A 19,090-nucleotide genomic window follows, 5' to 3' on the forward strand; every position below is an offset into this window, starting at 1 on the left:
CGTTTCAGCTTTCTACTTATGGCTAGCCAATTTTCCCAGCACCATTTATTAAATAGGGAATCCTTTCCTCATTTCTTGTTTCTCTCAGGTTTGTCAAAGATCAGATGGCTGTAGATGTGTGGTATTATTTCTGAGGACTCTGTTCTGTTCCATTGGTCTATATCTGCAGAGAATTTTATTAAGTGATGAGGCAGCTCTCAGTGGAGAGGGGAGCTGGAAAGCATGTGAGAAAGACAGGATGCTCTCCCCTGAAGTCAAGTCACCTCTCAGCCTCTCTCTTCTGAAGTCAGGTTGCCTCTCACTGTCTCTGAAGTCAAGTCACCTCTTCCTGACGTCCAGCCACTTCTCTTCTCTACCAGCTGAGTCTGGGGTCTTTATAGGCACAGGATAGGGGAGTAGGGCAGGCTGTAGTTTTGGAAAAGGCAATATTTGATTGGTAAAAATACATTATTCAGAAAGAACCAACCAGTGGGAGAGAGTGGGTAAACAGGGATTGAAGTCTCACTTTGGGTTTCAGACTACTTTTGGCTTGAAGGTTTCCCCCTGGGATCCACCCCTTTCTGCTTAGAGTTTCTCTGCCTCCTCCTTTTCTGACCAACACTACATTGAAAAAAAAAAAGAACTCCACTTGCTTTCTCTTCTTTCTCCTCCTCTTTTCTGGATTACTGTTGATTGAACATTTGTATTAAAACTCATATACTTTATTCATAGAGACCCCTTATTGGTAATCACTCTATTTTTACCTTATGTACAGTTGTCAAAACCCTTTTAAAACTTACATCAGCATGCATGCTTTTGTAGAAAAATAAGAAAATATGTAGCTTAGCAAAATTGAAAAAATTATCTTACCTTTATTACCCTGTTGGCCTATATTCCAGGCTTTTTCCCTCTGTTTCTCTGTGTGTGTGTGTTTGTGTGTGTGTATGTATGTGTATGTATATTACATACTATGTTGATTCATAACTTGCTTTTGTCACTTAATACCTTACAAACTTTTTTCTATAAACATCTTTTATATAAATATCTATATATCTACATCATAATTTTAGATTACTGCATTATATGAGCAAACTTTCATCGAACTGGTTATCTGCTCAGCAGCTGGACATTTACGTTGCTGGGAGTCTTTTAATGTTCTAAGTAATTAGCATTCTGGTACATAATCTTTATTTACACGACCCATTATTTCCTCAGGAGAAATTCCTAGAAGTAGTTCTTAGTTTTCTGATGATTATGACCAGTACCTACTTAGTGTTGAATTTTCAAAGTAGAAAAAGCGCAAAGGCACAAAATAGAGCATTCAAAGATTATAATTCTGAGAGGTGGTGGTAGAGGTTGAGTGAACAGTTTTACTAGCATACTTTGTGACTTCAGATTTCAATAGGAGTCTGGGCCCTTCTCATGGAGAATGTGGATGTCTCTCATTTTTCTTGACATATGAGAAGGAAGTGGCCATGGGGTCCAGAGTCTATGTTCAGTGAACAGAGAGGCCAAGAGCCAGAGTGGGCTCCCTTCACAGCTGAAAGTTTTGTGTTTGCAGAGTCTTGCTAGAGGGGAGGAATGAATGTTTTTGGTGAGAAAGCTGAGAAAAGAGAAGTTGTGGGATTTGAACATCACAGGTCACAAAGCAGATAGGAACATTTTCCTAAAAATAAACAATTTTACTGGCTTAATATATAAAGGAAAATACAATTTTGTGTGATTTATATGCAATTTCCAAATAGTTTTAAAGGAGGTGGTTAGAGGATAAATAAAATTTTAAAGTATAGGATACATTGAACTATAAAATAGTGTAAGCATGCTCAATTCCTCCTTTCATCACTCTGAATTTCTAGTCCAACTATTTTCTAATAATGTTCTATCAGTTTATCCTCTACCAGCGTGATCTTTTGCATAAGCTCTTGTGGACTCAGATCCTTCCTTCATTCACGTAGATAAGGCTTCTTCCTCTGCCTCTAGCCCCAAAGTCAGGTCACCAACCCTTTAGCTCTCTTTAGGAGAATACTCTTGATGAGCTGCCAACAGAGGTCATCTCTCCCCAGAAGGAAATTAAGTGTTGTTCAGGATGACACTTGATTTCCAAACTCTATCTTCTGAACCTAGGCCAGATGCTGGGTTCCCTGACAGACATCACGCCTTAGTCATCCATTTCACTTTGACTTCTTCCTTCTTTCATTCCAGTTTTCTCTTGGTGTCTCTCAGTAGCTCCCTTTCTATAGCATAGGGAGAAGTGGAGAGGGTGAGACTAAAAGGGAGGAGAGTGACAGGGCAGAAAGACTCCACCCCAGCTTCAGCCATCTCAAGTTGTCAAAGAGAAGGCCTCTAGTGCCCATTCTCTTTTTCTAAATTGAGTAGAGGCAGAATGTCAATGTGGGCAGAGCTCTGGGCGGGTAGGGTTTCTGCTGGTGAGGGCATCATAGTACAATCAAGTTTAGGACTTCACCTCACAATTTTTTTTCCTTTTTTTGAGATGGAGTCTTGCTCTGTCACCCAGGCTGGGGTACAGTGGCACGATCTCAGCTCACCGCAACCTCCGCCTCCCAGGTTCAAGCGATTCTCCTGTCTCAGCCTCCCTAGTAACTGGGATTACAGGCATGCGCCACCAAGTCCAGCTAATTTTGTAGTTTTAGTAGTTTAGTAGAGACAGGGTTTCACCATGTTGATCAGACTAATCTGGAACTCCCAGCCTCAAGTGATCCACACGCCTTGGCCTCCCAGACTGTTGGGGTTACAGGCATAAGCCACTGCGACTGGCTGACCTCACCATTGTAGACACTGGTTGCAAAGTCTGATCTGTAACCTCAGATCTTTGATCTCATATTGAAGGTCATAATTACCCTGGTTTATCTGACTTTGGGAATGCAAAATGCTTCCCTAGCACTGACCACCTGTATATTTACATTTCACTTTTCTTTTTGTATTTCTCTTCCAGCTAGCCTGGCACCCACTCAGATTATCCTGACCAAATAGAGATTTATTATAAATGGGCATATGGGGTCTCATGGAGGTCCAAGAACTGGATCATAATATAGTGGGCCTTGTCAACCCAAAACAATCAAAAAGGTCAGAATCTAGTTTAAAGAGAGTTCATTCAATTGCAAAGTTTAAGGACAGCTGCCTGGGAAGCACAAATTCCAGAAAATGAAAGTCAATGTTTTGAAGTATATAAGTTTGGGATCATTTAGATAAACAAAGTTTAGGGAAGCTTAACAGAGTTTTAATGTCTTTCTGTATAAGGCTTGACGCATGGTTATAGCGATCTGATTAGCTGAGGTGGTCTTTTTCTTTTGGGAAAGGTGTATTTAACATTCCGCACTGAAGATGTAACAATTACACTGAAGACCTAACAATCATGAGCCAGCTGGTCTGAGTTAGGTACAGGACAAAAAAGGAAGCAATTAATCTGTAACATAGATCAGTCATTAGAAAGGGGAAAGGTCTGGCCTCTCTGAGTCACTTACAGAACAAGAACAGTGAGGAAGAGAGTTAATCTATAACCTAATAAGCAGAAGTTGCAAACATACTACACGTGATTCAGTCTCCAGGGCTTAACTTCCTTTTTGACGTAATAAATTTAGAGGGTGTTGAAATTTTATTTTCTTTTATTGCCATATGGACCCCGGAGCAGGAAGATGACTGAGGATCCAAGGCAGCTTTGGAAGCCTTAGTAGAGAAGTTTACAGGTCTTCTCTTATTTTCAACAGGAAGAATTAGCCTCTTATTTTTAATTTGTGTTTTTTTCTTATGATATAATGACCTCTTTGGCTCCCTCTAAATTATGACTTTCCTGATATAACTACAGCACTAATCAAAAAAAATCCTGTGTCCAAGAATTTGATACCTTATTTTTGTCAATTGTGCCAGGTAGATGACCACTTTCTGGATTGGCTTCTCCGGGGCAGGTGTCCATCTGTAATCTTATCAGTTATGATAAGAGGAGGAAAGAATTACAGGAAACAAAAAAATGACCTTAGAAGTAGCTGTGGTTAGAGCAATCCTGTAAAAGTGGGAACGTGAAAAACACCTCCTGTATATCTACCACGTCTTCCTTTTAGCTTGCAAATGCCTGAGGGAGCAGCTGCTGGTACTCCCACTGTTTCACAGAGTGCTGACCTCTAAGTAGATACTCAACAGATACTGTTTGGGAGAATGATATTCTTAGCAGGTTGGAGTTTTGTTAGGTATTCCTCCCATTGAAAGCAGCTCTGGGGTATGTGTGAATTGCTGAAAATGGTTTTATAAAAGGAAAACATTTCAGTCAGAGGATCTAACCTGAATGTTTCCATACGAATGATGATTACATTCTCTTTATCAAGCAATCCTCAATTATTGTAAACTTTCTCTTTATCTCATTTGGAGGTAGAGAAAAGATATTTTAGTGTCAGAAATAAAGATTCGGCATATAGAACAACTACATTTTGATGAAATCCTTTCATTTCTGGAAAAACTAGACTGATTATTTTACATACAGAGGTTTTGTTTGGTCAAGTACAGAAACAGTTCAAATATATAGGAAACAAGAAAAAGGAAAGGTCTTATGACTTTTCTTTGGAGAACGCCAAATCAACAGGTTGCTGCTACTCCCTCCCACCTTCCATCTAATCTATCTTTGAACTTAGCCAAAGTAGAAAAGAACATTGTAAAAACCTTCAGGGTCTAGTTCAGAGCTGAGGCAATGAGCTCAGAGCTCTGCTCTTTGTTGGTTCCATCTAAACTGTCACCTCAGGAACGAACAACTTATAAAACATGCTTTGGATCCTAAGGGATTTGGGTGAGAGGAAGAAGATGAATAAATGGAAATGGATTCTCACCACTGGAGAAAAAATTAGAATTGCATTCCTTGCCAATGGTGGGTGGCAACACCATCCTTCTGTGTGAGGAGCATCATGGTAAAGACTATTTCTTTAGGGAATTCTATAATTCTTGAGTTCTACCTTTTTGCCATCTATGCTCAAAGGGTAGCCTTCAGTGAGGACGGTCCACCTGAACTGTCTTATTTAAGTACATGTAATGCAACACAACTCTAGAAAAGAAAACCAATTATTCTCAGGCAGTTGTTAATGCTGTCATGACCACACGATTCTATGCTCATGTTTTTCTGCTGTAGTATAAGACAGAACACATACCTTTCGTTTTATGACAAAATCTTGAGTATTAAATTGTGTTTTATTATATGCAGGCTTATTGAGCAAATGGAGACTTATTCCTTGTCTTTGGGTAATCAATCAGTGGTAGAACCTAACATAGCAATACAGTCAGCAAATTTCTCTTCAGAAGATGCTGTGGGACCTTTAAGTGTTCGCTTCTCTGTGCAGAAAGGTGAGCTGTTAATCTTATTTGCTTGTAACAGTAAAGAGCATTCTGCTACCAATGATGAATAATAATGCTCTACTCACGATAATGTAGACTTTTACAATTCTACTGTTTCCCTTCTCATATAGGAGCTAGCAGTTCTCTACTTTCTGGTTCAACATCTATACATACAAACGTGGATGGCCTTAACCCAGATGGACAGACTGAACTTCAGGTCTTGCTTAATATGACGAAAAGTAGGTCTCAAACTTTGTGACATTTTAAAAATTGGACTCGAATTCATGGAACTAATAACTTCTAATTTACTGAAGGAGAAATAATGTCTGCTTAGTTTCATACTGAGTAATTTGCATTTGAGTATGTTTGAGCTCTGACATATTATGGTAATCTCAACCCTACTATTCTAAGTCGAAAAGATAATTTCTTTGTTTTTTCTTCTTTCAAAAGCCTTTTGGAAGGTAGCAGAATTGAAATGTTCAGGCCATGTACACAAATATGTTTTCCTACAAAAATCTTGCTAAGGTGGTTCTGTTTTACACTTACACATTTAAAACATGTTCAATCACAAGCTCTGACCATGTTTACTAGCGGCATGACACTCTCAGGCTCAGATGCACCCCGCAGACCTAACCCTGGAGAAGTCCATGTAATTGGCACAGTCATCATTTAGTAGTATCAATTTTAGGTTATCTCCTCTCTATGGTGTCTACCACGTGCTCACTATTATCCTGCATATAACCTTTCAGAAATTCTTACAAGTAACTTGAAGTGGTTGTATTTTTCAAAGCCTAAAAAAAAGATAAGTAAAACAAACACACACATTTACTTTTCATTTCTCCCCAAACAAAAAAACCCGATGCCAGAAAGTATATGTGTTAGATAGAATAAATGTATAATAGCAGTAAAAAAGAAGAGAGTATTATTCGTGAATCTGGCACTCTGGAATTTGCTCTCATTTGCTTTGGCCACATGCTTTGCGATGGTAAAGACTAAATCTAAGTCTTCTATGTTCTTGTGCATTTATTCTTTTAATTTAAAAATACTTCACGCATACAGAAAAGTACAGAAAGTAATGTGAGGAGTACCTATGTAACTACCAGCCAGGTAAACAAATGTCAATTTTTCCTATATTTGCTTCAGATCTCTTTAAAAAAGAGAGAGACGATATTACAGATGCACCTGAAGCCTTCTACCTCACAAATCACTGCAGCCTCAACTTCCCAGGAGGCAGCAATCCTCCAGCCTCAGTCTCCCGAGTAGGTGGGACTATATAGGTATGCCCTGCTAATTAAAAAAAAAAAAAATTTAATTTTTTTTGTAGAGACAGAATCAGCCATAAGCCACTGTGCCTAGTCTCATTCTTTTATTTTTAAAGAAAACAAAAAACCTTGCTCTACTTTTAGGGTTAACTTTTCATTTAGTGTCCAGGAGAAACAATTTGGTGATGTCAATGTACTGTGAACAAAAGCCAGCAACCCATCCCTTTCTCTCCAGGTGGAGGCTCCAACAACTGCCACAGAGGAGGACAATTTGGGGGCTGTCAGGGCCTTGCCTGTCTCCCTCTCAAATCAGATGACTGAACACTCTGGTCTCACACCACAACATTTTCCTTTTATCACTTGTGAAAGACAACAGAGTTTAGGAAATTAATTCAGTTAAAATGTATACTGTTGATGCTTCTGCTGTTTTAAATATGCCAACAGTTGTATAAAGAGTTAGGAGGCAGTCCTGGTTCTTTGACTGCTGCTGCCAACGGGCTGGGTGCAAAACCCTCCACAGCAGCGATGGTCTTTCAGGATCTTTGATGAATGGCTGATTCCTTTTTCCAATGTCCAGAAGATGTTTCACAGTAGCCTGCTAGCCTTGGGAGAAGCCCATGATTGTCATGACACAGCACGGGACAATAGTTGAAGAGATGGTGAAGAGTGCCTGCCTCAAAAACTCCACAGAAAAAGTGACTTGAGCTCCTTGCTCCGTGACTTAACACCACTCGTCCCCTTTGAACGGGAGACCGACCTCATCTGGGCTCAGCCATCCCTGGTGTCCCAGCTTTGCTATTTCCTGTCTCATCTTCTGTCATTGCAGGAGGCAACATGGGCTGGGGCTGCCCACATGTCGTGTTCACTCTCTCCATCTCTCATGTATAAAGCAAGACGTTTACTTTATACATGAGATCCTTGCAATACCTTTTTGAGGTGGATTAGGCAGAAATTCTCATTCCTATGTAGAAGGCAAGGAAACTGAAGCTCAGAAAGAAAAATTAATATGGTGGAATGGCCTACCATGGGTTATATGTATTACTTACATATTGCAATTAGGTAAAGGTTCAACCAGTAAACCATTTTTACTGTACTTTATTAAAATATTAAGCAGCTATGCACTTCTACAACAATGTGAGATATTGTTTTTTGTTTACCCTACAGTTCACTTATTGATCTTAATGTCTTTTTCTCCCTATAGGTAACAGCAAGGCATGTGGCTTTGTAGTTTATCAAAATGACAAGCTTTTCCAATCAAAAACTTTTACAGCTAAATCAAATTTTAGTCAAAAAATTATCTCAAGCAAAACTGATGAAAATGAGCAAGATCAGAGTGCTTCTGTTGACATGGTCTTTAGTCCAAGGGTGAGTTTTTCATTGCAGATACAAGAAAAAAGTGTCCTCATGCTTTCTGTCTTTCTGATGGTGGCAGCTGAGACTGAGTAGAGTAATACAGGCGAAGAAGGGAGTAGGAGGAAAGGGCAGGGGTTTCCATGAACAGAAATAATAAAAATTCAGACCAATCTTGAATACCAAAAGCAGGGATATTTTGAATAAAAGAAATCTACAGCAAAACTCTTCAAAAGATTCTTTGATGTATCCATTTAAATATTCCTCCCAATCATATCTTTTGTCAAACTAACTAAATGCAAAGTTAGCTAATTTAAATTTTATCTCCCTTTTTCCCTCTCCTTAATCATAATGAATGTGCTAATGCTTAGTATATATTTAATTCATTTCTCAGATGACTGTCTTATACTACTTGATTTTTTTAGCCCAATTAAGCATTTAGAAATAGTAATTGTAATTGTCTTGTCAATTCACAGTACGACCAAAAAGAATTTCAACTCTATTCCTATGCCTGCGTCTATTGGAATTTGTCAACAAGGGACTGGGACACGTATGGCTGTCAAAAAGACAAGGGCACTGATGGATTCCTGCGCTGCCGCTGCAACCATACTACTAATTTTGCTGTATTAATGGTAAGGATGTACATAGCAATCTCTTTCCAGATGAGAATTTTCCTTACACACAATTCTAGTATGTGCTCCTTGGAGATAACTTTGGGATTTAATTTACATAGATTCTCAACTCATATTAAATAGAAAAACAGGAAATAAAATAATAGGACTAAAGGCTGGGTGCGGTGGCTCACCCCTGTAACCCCAGCACTTTGTGAGGCCGAGGCAGGCAGATCACAAGGTCAGGAGTTCAAGACCAGCCTGACCAACATGGTGAAACTCCATCTCTAGTAAAAATACAAAAATCAGCCGGGCGTGGTGGTGCACGCCTGTAATCCCAGCTACTGGGGAGGCTGAGGCAGGAGAATTGCTTGAACCTGGGAAACAGAGGTTGCAGTGAGCCGAGATCGCACCATTGCACTCCAGCCTGGGCGACAGAGTGAGACTCCGTCTCGAAAACAAAACAAAACAAACAAAAAAATAGGACTAAGGTAAAGGCAAGTAGAATAGAACTTTTTGCTATGTGGTCTTAGGATAGAGAGGTCAGCACTGTGTATTTGATCATGGGAAGGGAGCCCATGTGCGGAAGAAAAGCTGGTGGACTCCATTCAACTAACTCACATGTTCTGAAGCATAAACTTGTTATAGCCAGAGGTAAAGCTGTATAGCTGTGTGTCGGAGACAGGTTCAATATTTCCTTAGCTATATGTGGAGAGTTTAAATCATTACCCAAAGCTTTTCGCATTGAAATTGCTCAAGTTACTAAGTTTTTGCTAGAAGATACAAAAGAAAAAACTCTTTAATTCCTTCAATTTGTCCCCTGGTTTCTCCGTGTATTCTTTGATTCTTTTACTCTAAAGCTATACTGTGCAAGCAACTGATAATACTTAGCTCTGGTGTGCAGCTGTGCTTGCATCTCTCAAGGTTCTTGTGCTGACCCTTGTAAGAAGAGGGGCTTCTGTATGTTCTATTTCCAGAAATCTGTTATTCTGGTGAAACAAAGAAAATGTTAGTTTATATACTTGATGGAATGGGGAGTTATGGAGAGTGTTCTTCTCCTTAGTAAGGGACTATTAATGTTATGAATCTCCCAAGGAGAAGCAGATGTTTTCATTTCCCAGTAGCTATAATATAGCCATATTTGGGAAGCCAGTGGAGACTGGTGGAACGTACTTGTATAGCTTACATTATCAAAGCATAGAACCTTGCTTTTTAAAACTTTTTGAGATAACGGTAGTTTTCTCATTTTAATTATAAAAACTCTCTTATTTTAATTCATTTGGATTATTTCTATTCTAACTTGTATTACAGAGAGGTCTGCTTTCTCAGTCAGGAGATACAGGAGAAAAATTTAACTTTTTGATATCTTAAAGTCATAGGATCATCGATTAGCTATGTAAAGCTCAGGTTGCTATACATGTTAAATGATACAGTTTACTTTACTAGTTATCTATTCCCTTTCTTGAGGTTAGGCTTTCAGCTATGTCTTCTCACTAGTATCTGACTGCCTCAATGCCTATGTACCTACATTTGTAATTAGTTTTGGTTTGCAATATTTTTTTTAAAATGGCTGATTAAAATCGCATGTGAAGTAAGAGCAAATAGGCTCTGAGTGAAAAGATTATTTTTAAAATCTGAAGACCTATGAATCTTATGATTCTTTTGCATCTACTTAGTATACTACACACAAGAAATAACATAAAATTTTGTTTTATTATTTTAAATGTGTATTTTGTTTTATTTCTATAAAAGCAATACACGGGCATTGCATAAACTATGAAAGTATATACTAAACAAAATATACTGATAAGGAAAATGTTTATGAAAAGTAAAATGGCAGTTCGAGCATAATGCTATTAGGTTAACAAACCCCTGTGTGTTTGTGTAATAGACATAGATAGTATTTTTAAGCATGTAAGAAAAAAAGATAGGCTCTCAAGAGGTAGGTATGGTGTGGGGTAGCTGGCAGTATAAAGGAACATATGCTTTTTTATTAGGCCTCTATATTCCTTTCATATTTTACAAGTAAGCATACAGTGCTTTTCTAATTTTAACAACTTAAAAAATCAGAAAGTACAGATAAGCAAAATGAACTATACATATCCAACCCACCCTGTGACCATTACCACTACCTCACCAGATTTCTAAGATTACATACTCATATGGTATATATTTTCATATATATATATACACACACACCCACACAAACATGTTGAGAGATATATAAATATATTACACAAAAATAAGACTTCCTTTAAAAAATTAACAGGGTATGAGCATCTTTCCATATTTATGAAAATATTTCTGTAACTTTATTTTTAGTGCATCAACTTAGATATACTTAGAGTCCAGTTACACATAAAAATAATGTCATGAATAAGTGAGGCAACTTTTGACAATTTAGATCTAATTCAAACAATTTTGATTTTAGACATCAAGGAAGAGTATAAATAGTTGACTTGTGAACAACATGAGACTGTATGGGTCCACTTAATATGTGGATTTTTTTCAATAAAAAAGTCTGCCCTCCACATTGGCCCTCCACATTCTGCATCCACAAGGAAACATAGATGGAAAATACACAGTATTTTCAGAGTGTAAAACTGGTATATGGAGGCCAGCTTTTCACATCAGCAGGTTCCACAGGACCAACTGCAGGACTTGAATATGCACAGCTTTTGGCATCTGCAAGTTGTTTTGAAACACTCCCCCCGCAAATACCAAGGCATGACTGTATATTTTTCCCTAACTGAATGAGTTAGATAATTATTCTCAAGCCTGTACTTCAGGTAAACTGCTCAGCAATAAGGGGTTGATGTATTTCACTTTTAAATATATCAAGAGCTTTTCAAAAGGAAGATATTCTGGCAACTGTCTGGTTATTTTGACCCATGTAACTCTGTGATGTTGACTTTCATTAACATTTCAGGGATGATTATTTAAAATATGAGTCTTAACTTGTTTTCAGACTTTCAAAAGGATTATCAGTATCCCAAATCACTCGACATATTATCCAACGCTGGATGTGCACTGTCTATTACTGGTCTGGCTCTCACAATTATATTTCAGATTGTCACCAGGTAAGAGCAGAAGCAGGCTCTTTTCAGAAAAGAAATTGCTATCTTGATATAATTTACTCTGAGAATTCTCATAAGAATGTAGTGTCTTTGAACTAGACAAGAATTCAGAGATGTACTTACTTTATAGAGAAGGACATTCAGGCCTGGAAAGGCTAAGAAATACACACTAATAAATATATAATTACAAATTGTGGCAAGTGCCTTGAAAGAAAATTATATGCCACTTATTTACAAGTTTGTCATGTAAAATTAATGTGGTCCTGCAGCTCATGAATGCTATAATTCCTTAGTGTTGAATAGAACCATGCCTATCAATTTGTATTTGTAAAGGAAAGAGACATTGCAAACAGCATTTTTTTAAAAAAGTAATTTAAAAAATATATCGAGCTTTCAAATGGTGAGACGTTTTCCAAAAATATATGGTTTTCAAATGATGAAAGTTTTTGAATCCCATACCTTAAAGTCTAATTTTAAATAATGATCTATAAACAAATACTTCTCTCCACCTTGACCCCTTCATTTGAGGTCCAATTTTGTATCCCATTCATTATGTTTTGTCACAGGCTACATTTTTTAACTGCCTGCGGTCTTTTAGAAGCTCGTTCATTTATTCATTTACTCTGTTTACTGTGTGTTTCCTGTGTCAACTTCACATTTCATGTTTGTCTGGTCTTTCATGACACTGAAATTTTTCAAGCATCCAGGCCAGTTACTTTGAAAAATGTTCCACAATGAAGATTTGTCTGAAATTTTCTTCATGAAGAGATGCAGGTTAATTATTTTTGGTGGGAACACTGCAATCATGGATTTTTTTTAGTGTGACACAACAAGAAATGCATATCAGTGTGTCTCATTATTGTAGGCTGTAAGTTTGATTCCTCGTTTAAAGTGATGTCTGCCAGATTTCCACATTTTTCCCCCGTGTAAATAATAGGTGACTCTTGGGGTGCCACTTTGAGGCTGCATGGTATCCTGTTTCCCAAAAATCTTTTACTTAATGATCTTGTTACTCATCCTTACTGGAACAAATTATTACATTAGTAGTTGAAAAATGGTGATCTTCTAGTCTATCATTCTTTCTATATTTGTTTGCTATACTCTTTTGCAAAAAGCATACTTCCCAGTGTAGCCAGAGGGAGCCACTTCATGTTGTTTTGTCATGTCTCAGTCTTTAGTCACTTCCTTATTTCAATCACAGCAAAATGATCATCTTTCACTTTCTGTGCCTCATACCTGAACCAGCCATTTCTCCAAAGAGCCAGAATTGTTTTCGATTCCTTTTCTTCCCCTTTTCACATTAAATGAGTCTCTTGCCATTCATTTAAAAGTTTTACAGTGAGTGCTTATGTTGCAAGGAGCTGAATACAAACCTATGAACAGAGAGATAATCTCCTATCTCTCATGAAATATACACTTTTGGGGGGCAGAAGGAAGACATTATAAAAATATATACACAACTGAATATATAGTTACAAATTGTGGTAAGTGCCTTGAAGGAAAATTACATACCACGTAATTACATGTTTGTCATGTAAAATTAAATGCCTCTTAAATTTGTCTCATTATTTGTATTTCTACCATCACCACAGTTGTACTGACGATTATTTGGCCCCATAAGGATGAGTCATAGTTGCTGCATAACCAGTTTCTTTGCCCAAACCTCACTCCTTTCATTTGTCATCAGATTTCTTTACTCCTTCATCAATACGTTTTCTAGCACAATTGTGCAACCATAGATGGCACTAAAATTCATCAGGAAACAAAAATAAAAATAAACGCCAGGCATGGAGGTTCACACCTATAATTCTAGCACTTTGGGAGGCCAAGGCAGGAGCGATTGCTTGAGCCCAGGAGTTTGAGACCAGCCTGGGCAATACAGCAAGATCACATTTCAAACAAATTTTTTCAAAAAAGACAGAAAAGACAAAAGAAAAATAAAGACAAAATTTTATTGACTTTAAAATCCTGAATTATAAAATTTTCTTTGTTCTTGGACAGGTTCCCATATCATAATAACGCACAGAATACAGATAGTCCCCTACTGACCATGGTTCAACTTACGATTTTTCAGCTTTAAGATGGTGCAAAAGTGATAGCATTCAGGATGTTTCTTGATTTATGATAGGGTTATGTCCCAATAAACCCATTGTAAATTGAAAATACAGTAAGTTGAAATGATGTTTTTAGTTTTCAATGGGTTTATTGGGATGCCATCTCATTGTAAGCTGAGGAGCATCTATATAGTAATAATGTATAAGAAGGGCCAGCCTATTTGAAAATCACCTCTTCTTCCTGTGGATTATAATTGATAAAATTAGATAAAAACTAGAATCTAATCTTGCTTTTATATAAAAAGATTCTTTCGAGTACTTTTTGCAGTTCTGGTCATTAAACCTCTCAATAGATTTAATGAAATTTTGAATTGTCCTGAAATCTCAACTAAAATGTCAAGCAGACGGACTGAGTGCTGTTTGAATGAAAGCTTTTTTATTCAGTGTGGGAATCCAAAGATCAAGAGAGGTCATGATGAAACATCATAAAAACATAAATAATATATAATTGGCAAATAGACTTCATCAAATTATGAGTTATTAAGACTAGAGAGGTGCTTGAAGGTTAGAACTTTAGGCATAATAATAAACCTGGGAAATGGTATTCCAAGAGGTCTTGCAGTCTGAAAAATCCAGAAGGCTTTAAATAGTGAGTAGAGATTTTATAACTTTTATTGGTGTAGCACTATCTGCCATAGTAGACATGAAACTGTAACATGCCTTTAAGGGGATATAAGGGGATTGCTTTTAAGCAATAAGGAAAATAACACATGTACAAAAAAGAGTATCATGTCTTACTTTTTAGATCAACTTTACTAAGAGAAATCTTGCATTCTCTGCCAATCTGAAAATACACATTTGGGCTAGCACAGAACATATACATGAACTACGCACAGAACATATACATGAACTACACACAGCACACCATACATATACGCACACCACACCATACACACACATACACACACACACACTCATACACACTTACTCATACTGCCTTCTGAAGATTACTGGTAAACAAGGCTGGCCTGCAGACAAAATCAGAGAAACAGCTGCTCTTTTAGAGCAAAGACATTAGGTAAGCATGAGAAGGAAAAAAAGGCAATTTTAAAGAGCACTTGGTTGTACACCCAGAAATTATATCTTCCAATAAAGGAACAGTTCTTGGGAATGATTTACATTCAAAGTGCGGTTCAGGACATCTTGACCATCTGACAATCAGCAAGCATTTCCCAAAATGTGGTCCCTGAAACATTAGTCCTGGGGAGATTCTTGATGAAAATAAGGTTCTGAAAATTCTTGCAGAAAAGATATGTGAAATTTTGTTGTGTATAAGCCATTTAAAAAGACAGTAATCATTAGTCTACTTAAATTATAAAGAATAGCATCAGTAACAATAGGCCATGAAACAAATTAAAAATATTTTTACCTAATTGAAATCTTCATGGAAGCCTCACTCTTTAAACATAAAGTAAGCTGAATATTACCTAATTTTGTTTTAAAGCTATTACACAACTATGGGAGGAAATTATTTAAAAATTGTCCTTGGCCCTTATTTAAAAGTGAGTTTTAAAGATAAATTACATTTAAAAACTCAAACTTTTTTTCTCTACATTTAAACATGAAATTCATTACTAATGTGCCAATTTCGTTATAAAAAATTTTTAAAACTCCATATAGGGTCTCTTTTACAGATGCTTGCAAATTTAGAGAACTTATTATCTAGTGTTACATTAAAAAAACTGCCCCAAAACTCAGTGGATAGGAACAGATATCATTTTCTAATGATTCTGTGGCTTGTCTGGTTCGGCTGGGTAATTTTTCTACTAGTCTTGCTGGAGTCTTGCAGTCAGATGGCGGCTAGGCCAGAGTCATCTGGAGGCTCACCTAGGATGCTAGGACAGCTGGATCTTTCTCCCTCTCCATACAGTCTCAGAGGACTTCCCCGCAGTTTTTTTTTTTTTTTTTTTTTTTTTTTCAGAAAGGTGGCTGGGCTTTTTACACAGTGGCTCAGAACTCCCAGGAGCACAAAAGGGAAAGCTGTCAGTGTTGTAGGACTTTCTCCTTTGTTCAGCTGAAAGCTGGGTTATTGTCACACGACCATGAAAGATTAGGCTCACAGACACTTTGAAGGGTAAAAAAAACCAGGGTTAATTGGGTGAAAAGGGAAAAAAAGGGCAACAGGGACTCTCAGCAAACTGAAAGGCCTGCGGGTAGGCTTCCCGCCTGCGTAGATTGAATCCCGATACCTCTCCTCCTCGGAAGAGGAGGGGCCAGGCTCCTCCCCTCTGCAAAGGGCGGGAACTTCCCACAGCTCCACCCCGTTCTCCGAGCACGCTGGTCAGTTGGAGGCTCTCCTGGTACAGCTTTGTACTAGGTTGCCTCACCTGGAGGGCCATGTTATGACTTTTATATTCCCCAGGCACTTGTGCCTTTGTGAAGCCTTTCATTCATTAACGAAAGATTAAAAATTATATTTTATGATTGCATTGGTACAAAGATGAATATATTACTATTCTTTGAGCTAAGAGTTCTCTTTTTTCTTGTCTAAAAGAAGTTAAAACATTACTATGGGATACAAACACTAAGCACTATTGTGTCTAATGGATAAGTCGGCCTTGGCTGCCAGGACTTCTGTTGCATCCCATCAGTTAAATCAAGGTACAGGCCAGACTACTGTGAAGGGACTATACAGGGCTACCTACCAGGAAGTAGGGTTCACTGGGGGCCCTCTTTGGAGGTTAGCTATCACTTTTGATCAGAACACAGTTTCAAGAAAAGAGACGTCAACCTGTTTCCTTTAACTCATGACTTTGTGGAAACGATAAGAGGAGAGTATAGTTTTCTAATGTAATTGAGAAGGTAGATTTACCAACTGTCCCCACTGGGCTATGAACTGAATTTACATTGGGCAATAATATTCTTTGTTCCCAGAAATTTCACTGCAGTTTGTTTTGTGCAGTTGTTTTGTTTCATTTAATTTTTTATATGAATTTACTTATTTTCAGGAAAGTCAGAAAAACCTCAGTAACCTGGGTTTTGGTCAATCTGTGCATATCAATGTTGATTTTCAACCTCCTCTTTGTGTTTGGAATTGAAAACTCCAATAAGAACTTGAAGACAAGTGATGGTGACATCAATGATATTGACTTTGACAATAATGACGTACCCCAGACAGACACCATTAACATCCCGAATCCCATGTGCACTGCGATTGCCGCCTTACTGCACTATTTTCTGTTAGTGACATTTACCTGGAATGCACTCAGTGCTGCACAGCTCTATTACCTTCTAATAAGGACCATGAAGCCTCTCCCTCGGCATTTCATTCTTTTCATCTCATTAATTGGATGGGGTAAGTGTTTGCATCTCCCCTTTCTCAGGAATTTAATTTTGTGGAAATCATTTAAACAAACACTTATTGAAGGCCAAACAGTCCAAGGTCTTGATGTAATTAAGAGGACATAGAAAATACAGTGATTGCTAAGAATACTTTCTCTCTAGAAGCTTATACTCCAGTGAAGGAGGCAGATATGATCAAGAATACGAATACGAGATACATCACAAACTAACTTAACTAACTTAAAATGTTAATTTCCTTTAACATCTCTTTTTATTAATTTGATTTGAGATTTAGGCCACAAATAATTAACTTCCAGCTACTTTAAAAGAAATGTTTCAAGAAAGACAGAGTGACTCTTTAAGCAAAATATTTGAAAATGTATTGGGTTCCAGCAAAAGAAGACTTGTTTCAGGGATATCTACATTTAAATTTATTCAAGTGACAGAGGAACTATGCCGCTGAAACATGACAATTCTGGTAAGAGTTACAAAGAAACCAGAAATAGGATTGATATGTAGAGCCATCACTAAAAAGGAAGGGAAAACACTTGGAGAAAAATTATGTCCACTGTCGACCTGCATCTGTAGGATCACTTTGTATATTGTCCATAGTGAAAACAACACACACCCTGAAGAGGGTCAGCTGTATAATTCATGTATTGGCTTTTATAATTAATCCAAGTCTGGATAAATCATTAATTCTGTGCCTCTCTTTATCACATAGGAGTCCCAGCTATAGTAGTGGCTATTACAGTAGGAGTTATTTATTCTCAGAATGGAAAGAATCCACAATGGGAGTTAGACTACCGGCAAGAGAAAATGTGAGTTTATATTTTTTTAAATGTCCAATTGTTTGACCTAAGAGTGTAACTGTTTAGTGATATTGACTCCAAGTGTTGCTGTAATTTGCATTTCACTTTATAATTGGCATGTTTAGTGGTAGACATTTCAAATTCCCAAACAACATTATATTTTAAATGTGATGACATGGAAATTTCCCATAAGTCCTTTTGTAAAGCAACTAATCAACTTGTAAATTTATACATGTGAACTTTATTATGTTAAATTTGTCTTCTTTCATTAAATCTGAAAATCATGATACAATAGGTATTATCCTTAGTAATCCTATATCTTAGTTTTCTCATCCAGAAAATGGGAATAACAATAATAGTAATTCCTGTTCTGGGGTCACTGCAAGGGATCAATCAAGTGTGAAAACATTTAATAACTTGAACACTCTCTATATGTCTCACTCATGTAAACCAATTCTATGTTGATATGATTTTAATGAATATTTCATGATGATTTATCATACATAACAAATTCTTCCTGTGATTCCAGTGTGCATAATTAACTGTTTTACCAGAAGCATCTGACTGTATGGCATTTGCTTTGTTTGTGTGGGGGAGAAAAGAAAGTGGAGCTGAACTGAGACTCAACTCTTTATGTGCATTTCTGCTACCCAATGGCAACTGCTCCTCGATTGATCTTCCCTTCTCATTGTATAAATCTGACTATTCTTTTCTCCAAATTCCACCTGAAGTTCCAAACCAACACAAATGAAAGCACAACTTTTGGAAATGGGCAAGTACACCAAGGGAAGGCTGTGGTGTCTGGGAACTCACCTCTTTCCCAGGGCTGATCACACCCAACTGTAGGCTGGGGAGCTGCCTCGCCTTATTTCATGCTCCCAGACACTATGTTTGATTATGGTTAAATATCGGTTAAGATTTAAAAATTTTAACGCCACAAGTAGAAACATCTAGAGATACCCAAGTTGCAAATATCTCATAGGGGAGGTAATTCACTTCAAATTGCATTATAATTGGTGTTAACCCATGCACAGGGCTAGACTCACTCCTTTAAAAGTCTTCAGAAGAAAGAAGCCAACTGACTTAAATTTGTTCACAATGAGCTATAAATAACTAAGGGCAGCTTCTTTCCTGATTATGGTGTTAGTTGTTGGGGAAGATACGAGGTAACTGATAATAAGAGAAGCTGGGGAGAGAGGAAAGGATGTGTGACATCAGCATCCACCTCCTCCTGGACTTTCTCCCCCACCTTCCACCCTACACACATGCCAT

The 19,090-nt window shown here is 37.4% G+C and overlaps 1 protein-coding gene across 1 annotated transcript in view; it reads left to right on the plus strand.

Annotated features, from left to right (window-relative positions):
• Positions 1-19,090, plus strand: part of ADGRG7 (adhesion G protein-coupled receptor G7) — a 76,926-nt gene that overhangs the window by 37,166 nt on the left and 20,670 nt on the right. The window contains exons 7-14 of the mRNA XM_017891883.1: positions 5,180-5,319; positions 5,442-5,549; positions 7,774-7,937; positions 8,399-8,554; positions 9,511-9,541; positions 11,502-11,613; positions 16,673-17,019; positions 17,731-17,827. Coding sequence (XP_017747372.1) covers positions 5,180-5,319; positions 5,442-5,549; positions 7,774-7,937; positions 8,399-8,554; positions 9,511-9,541; positions 11,502-11,613; positions 16,673-17,019; positions 17,731-17,827 — 1,155 coding nt within the window. The remainder of the gene's footprint in view (positions 1-5,179; positions 5,320-5,441; positions 5,550-7,773; positions 7,938-8,398; positions 8,555-9,510; positions 9,542-11,501; positions 11,614-16,672; positions 17,020-17,730; positions 17,828-19,090) is intronic.

Source organism: Rhinopithecus bieti, unplaced genomic scaffold (genome assembly GCF_001698545.2).
Source record: "Rhinopithecus bieti isolate Rb0 unplaced genomic scaffold, ASM169854v2 scaffold_20579, whole genome shotgun sequence".
NCBI classification, from domain to species: Eukaryota; Metazoa; Chordata; class Mammalia; order Primates; family Cercopithecidae; genus Rhinopithecus; species Rhinopithecus bieti.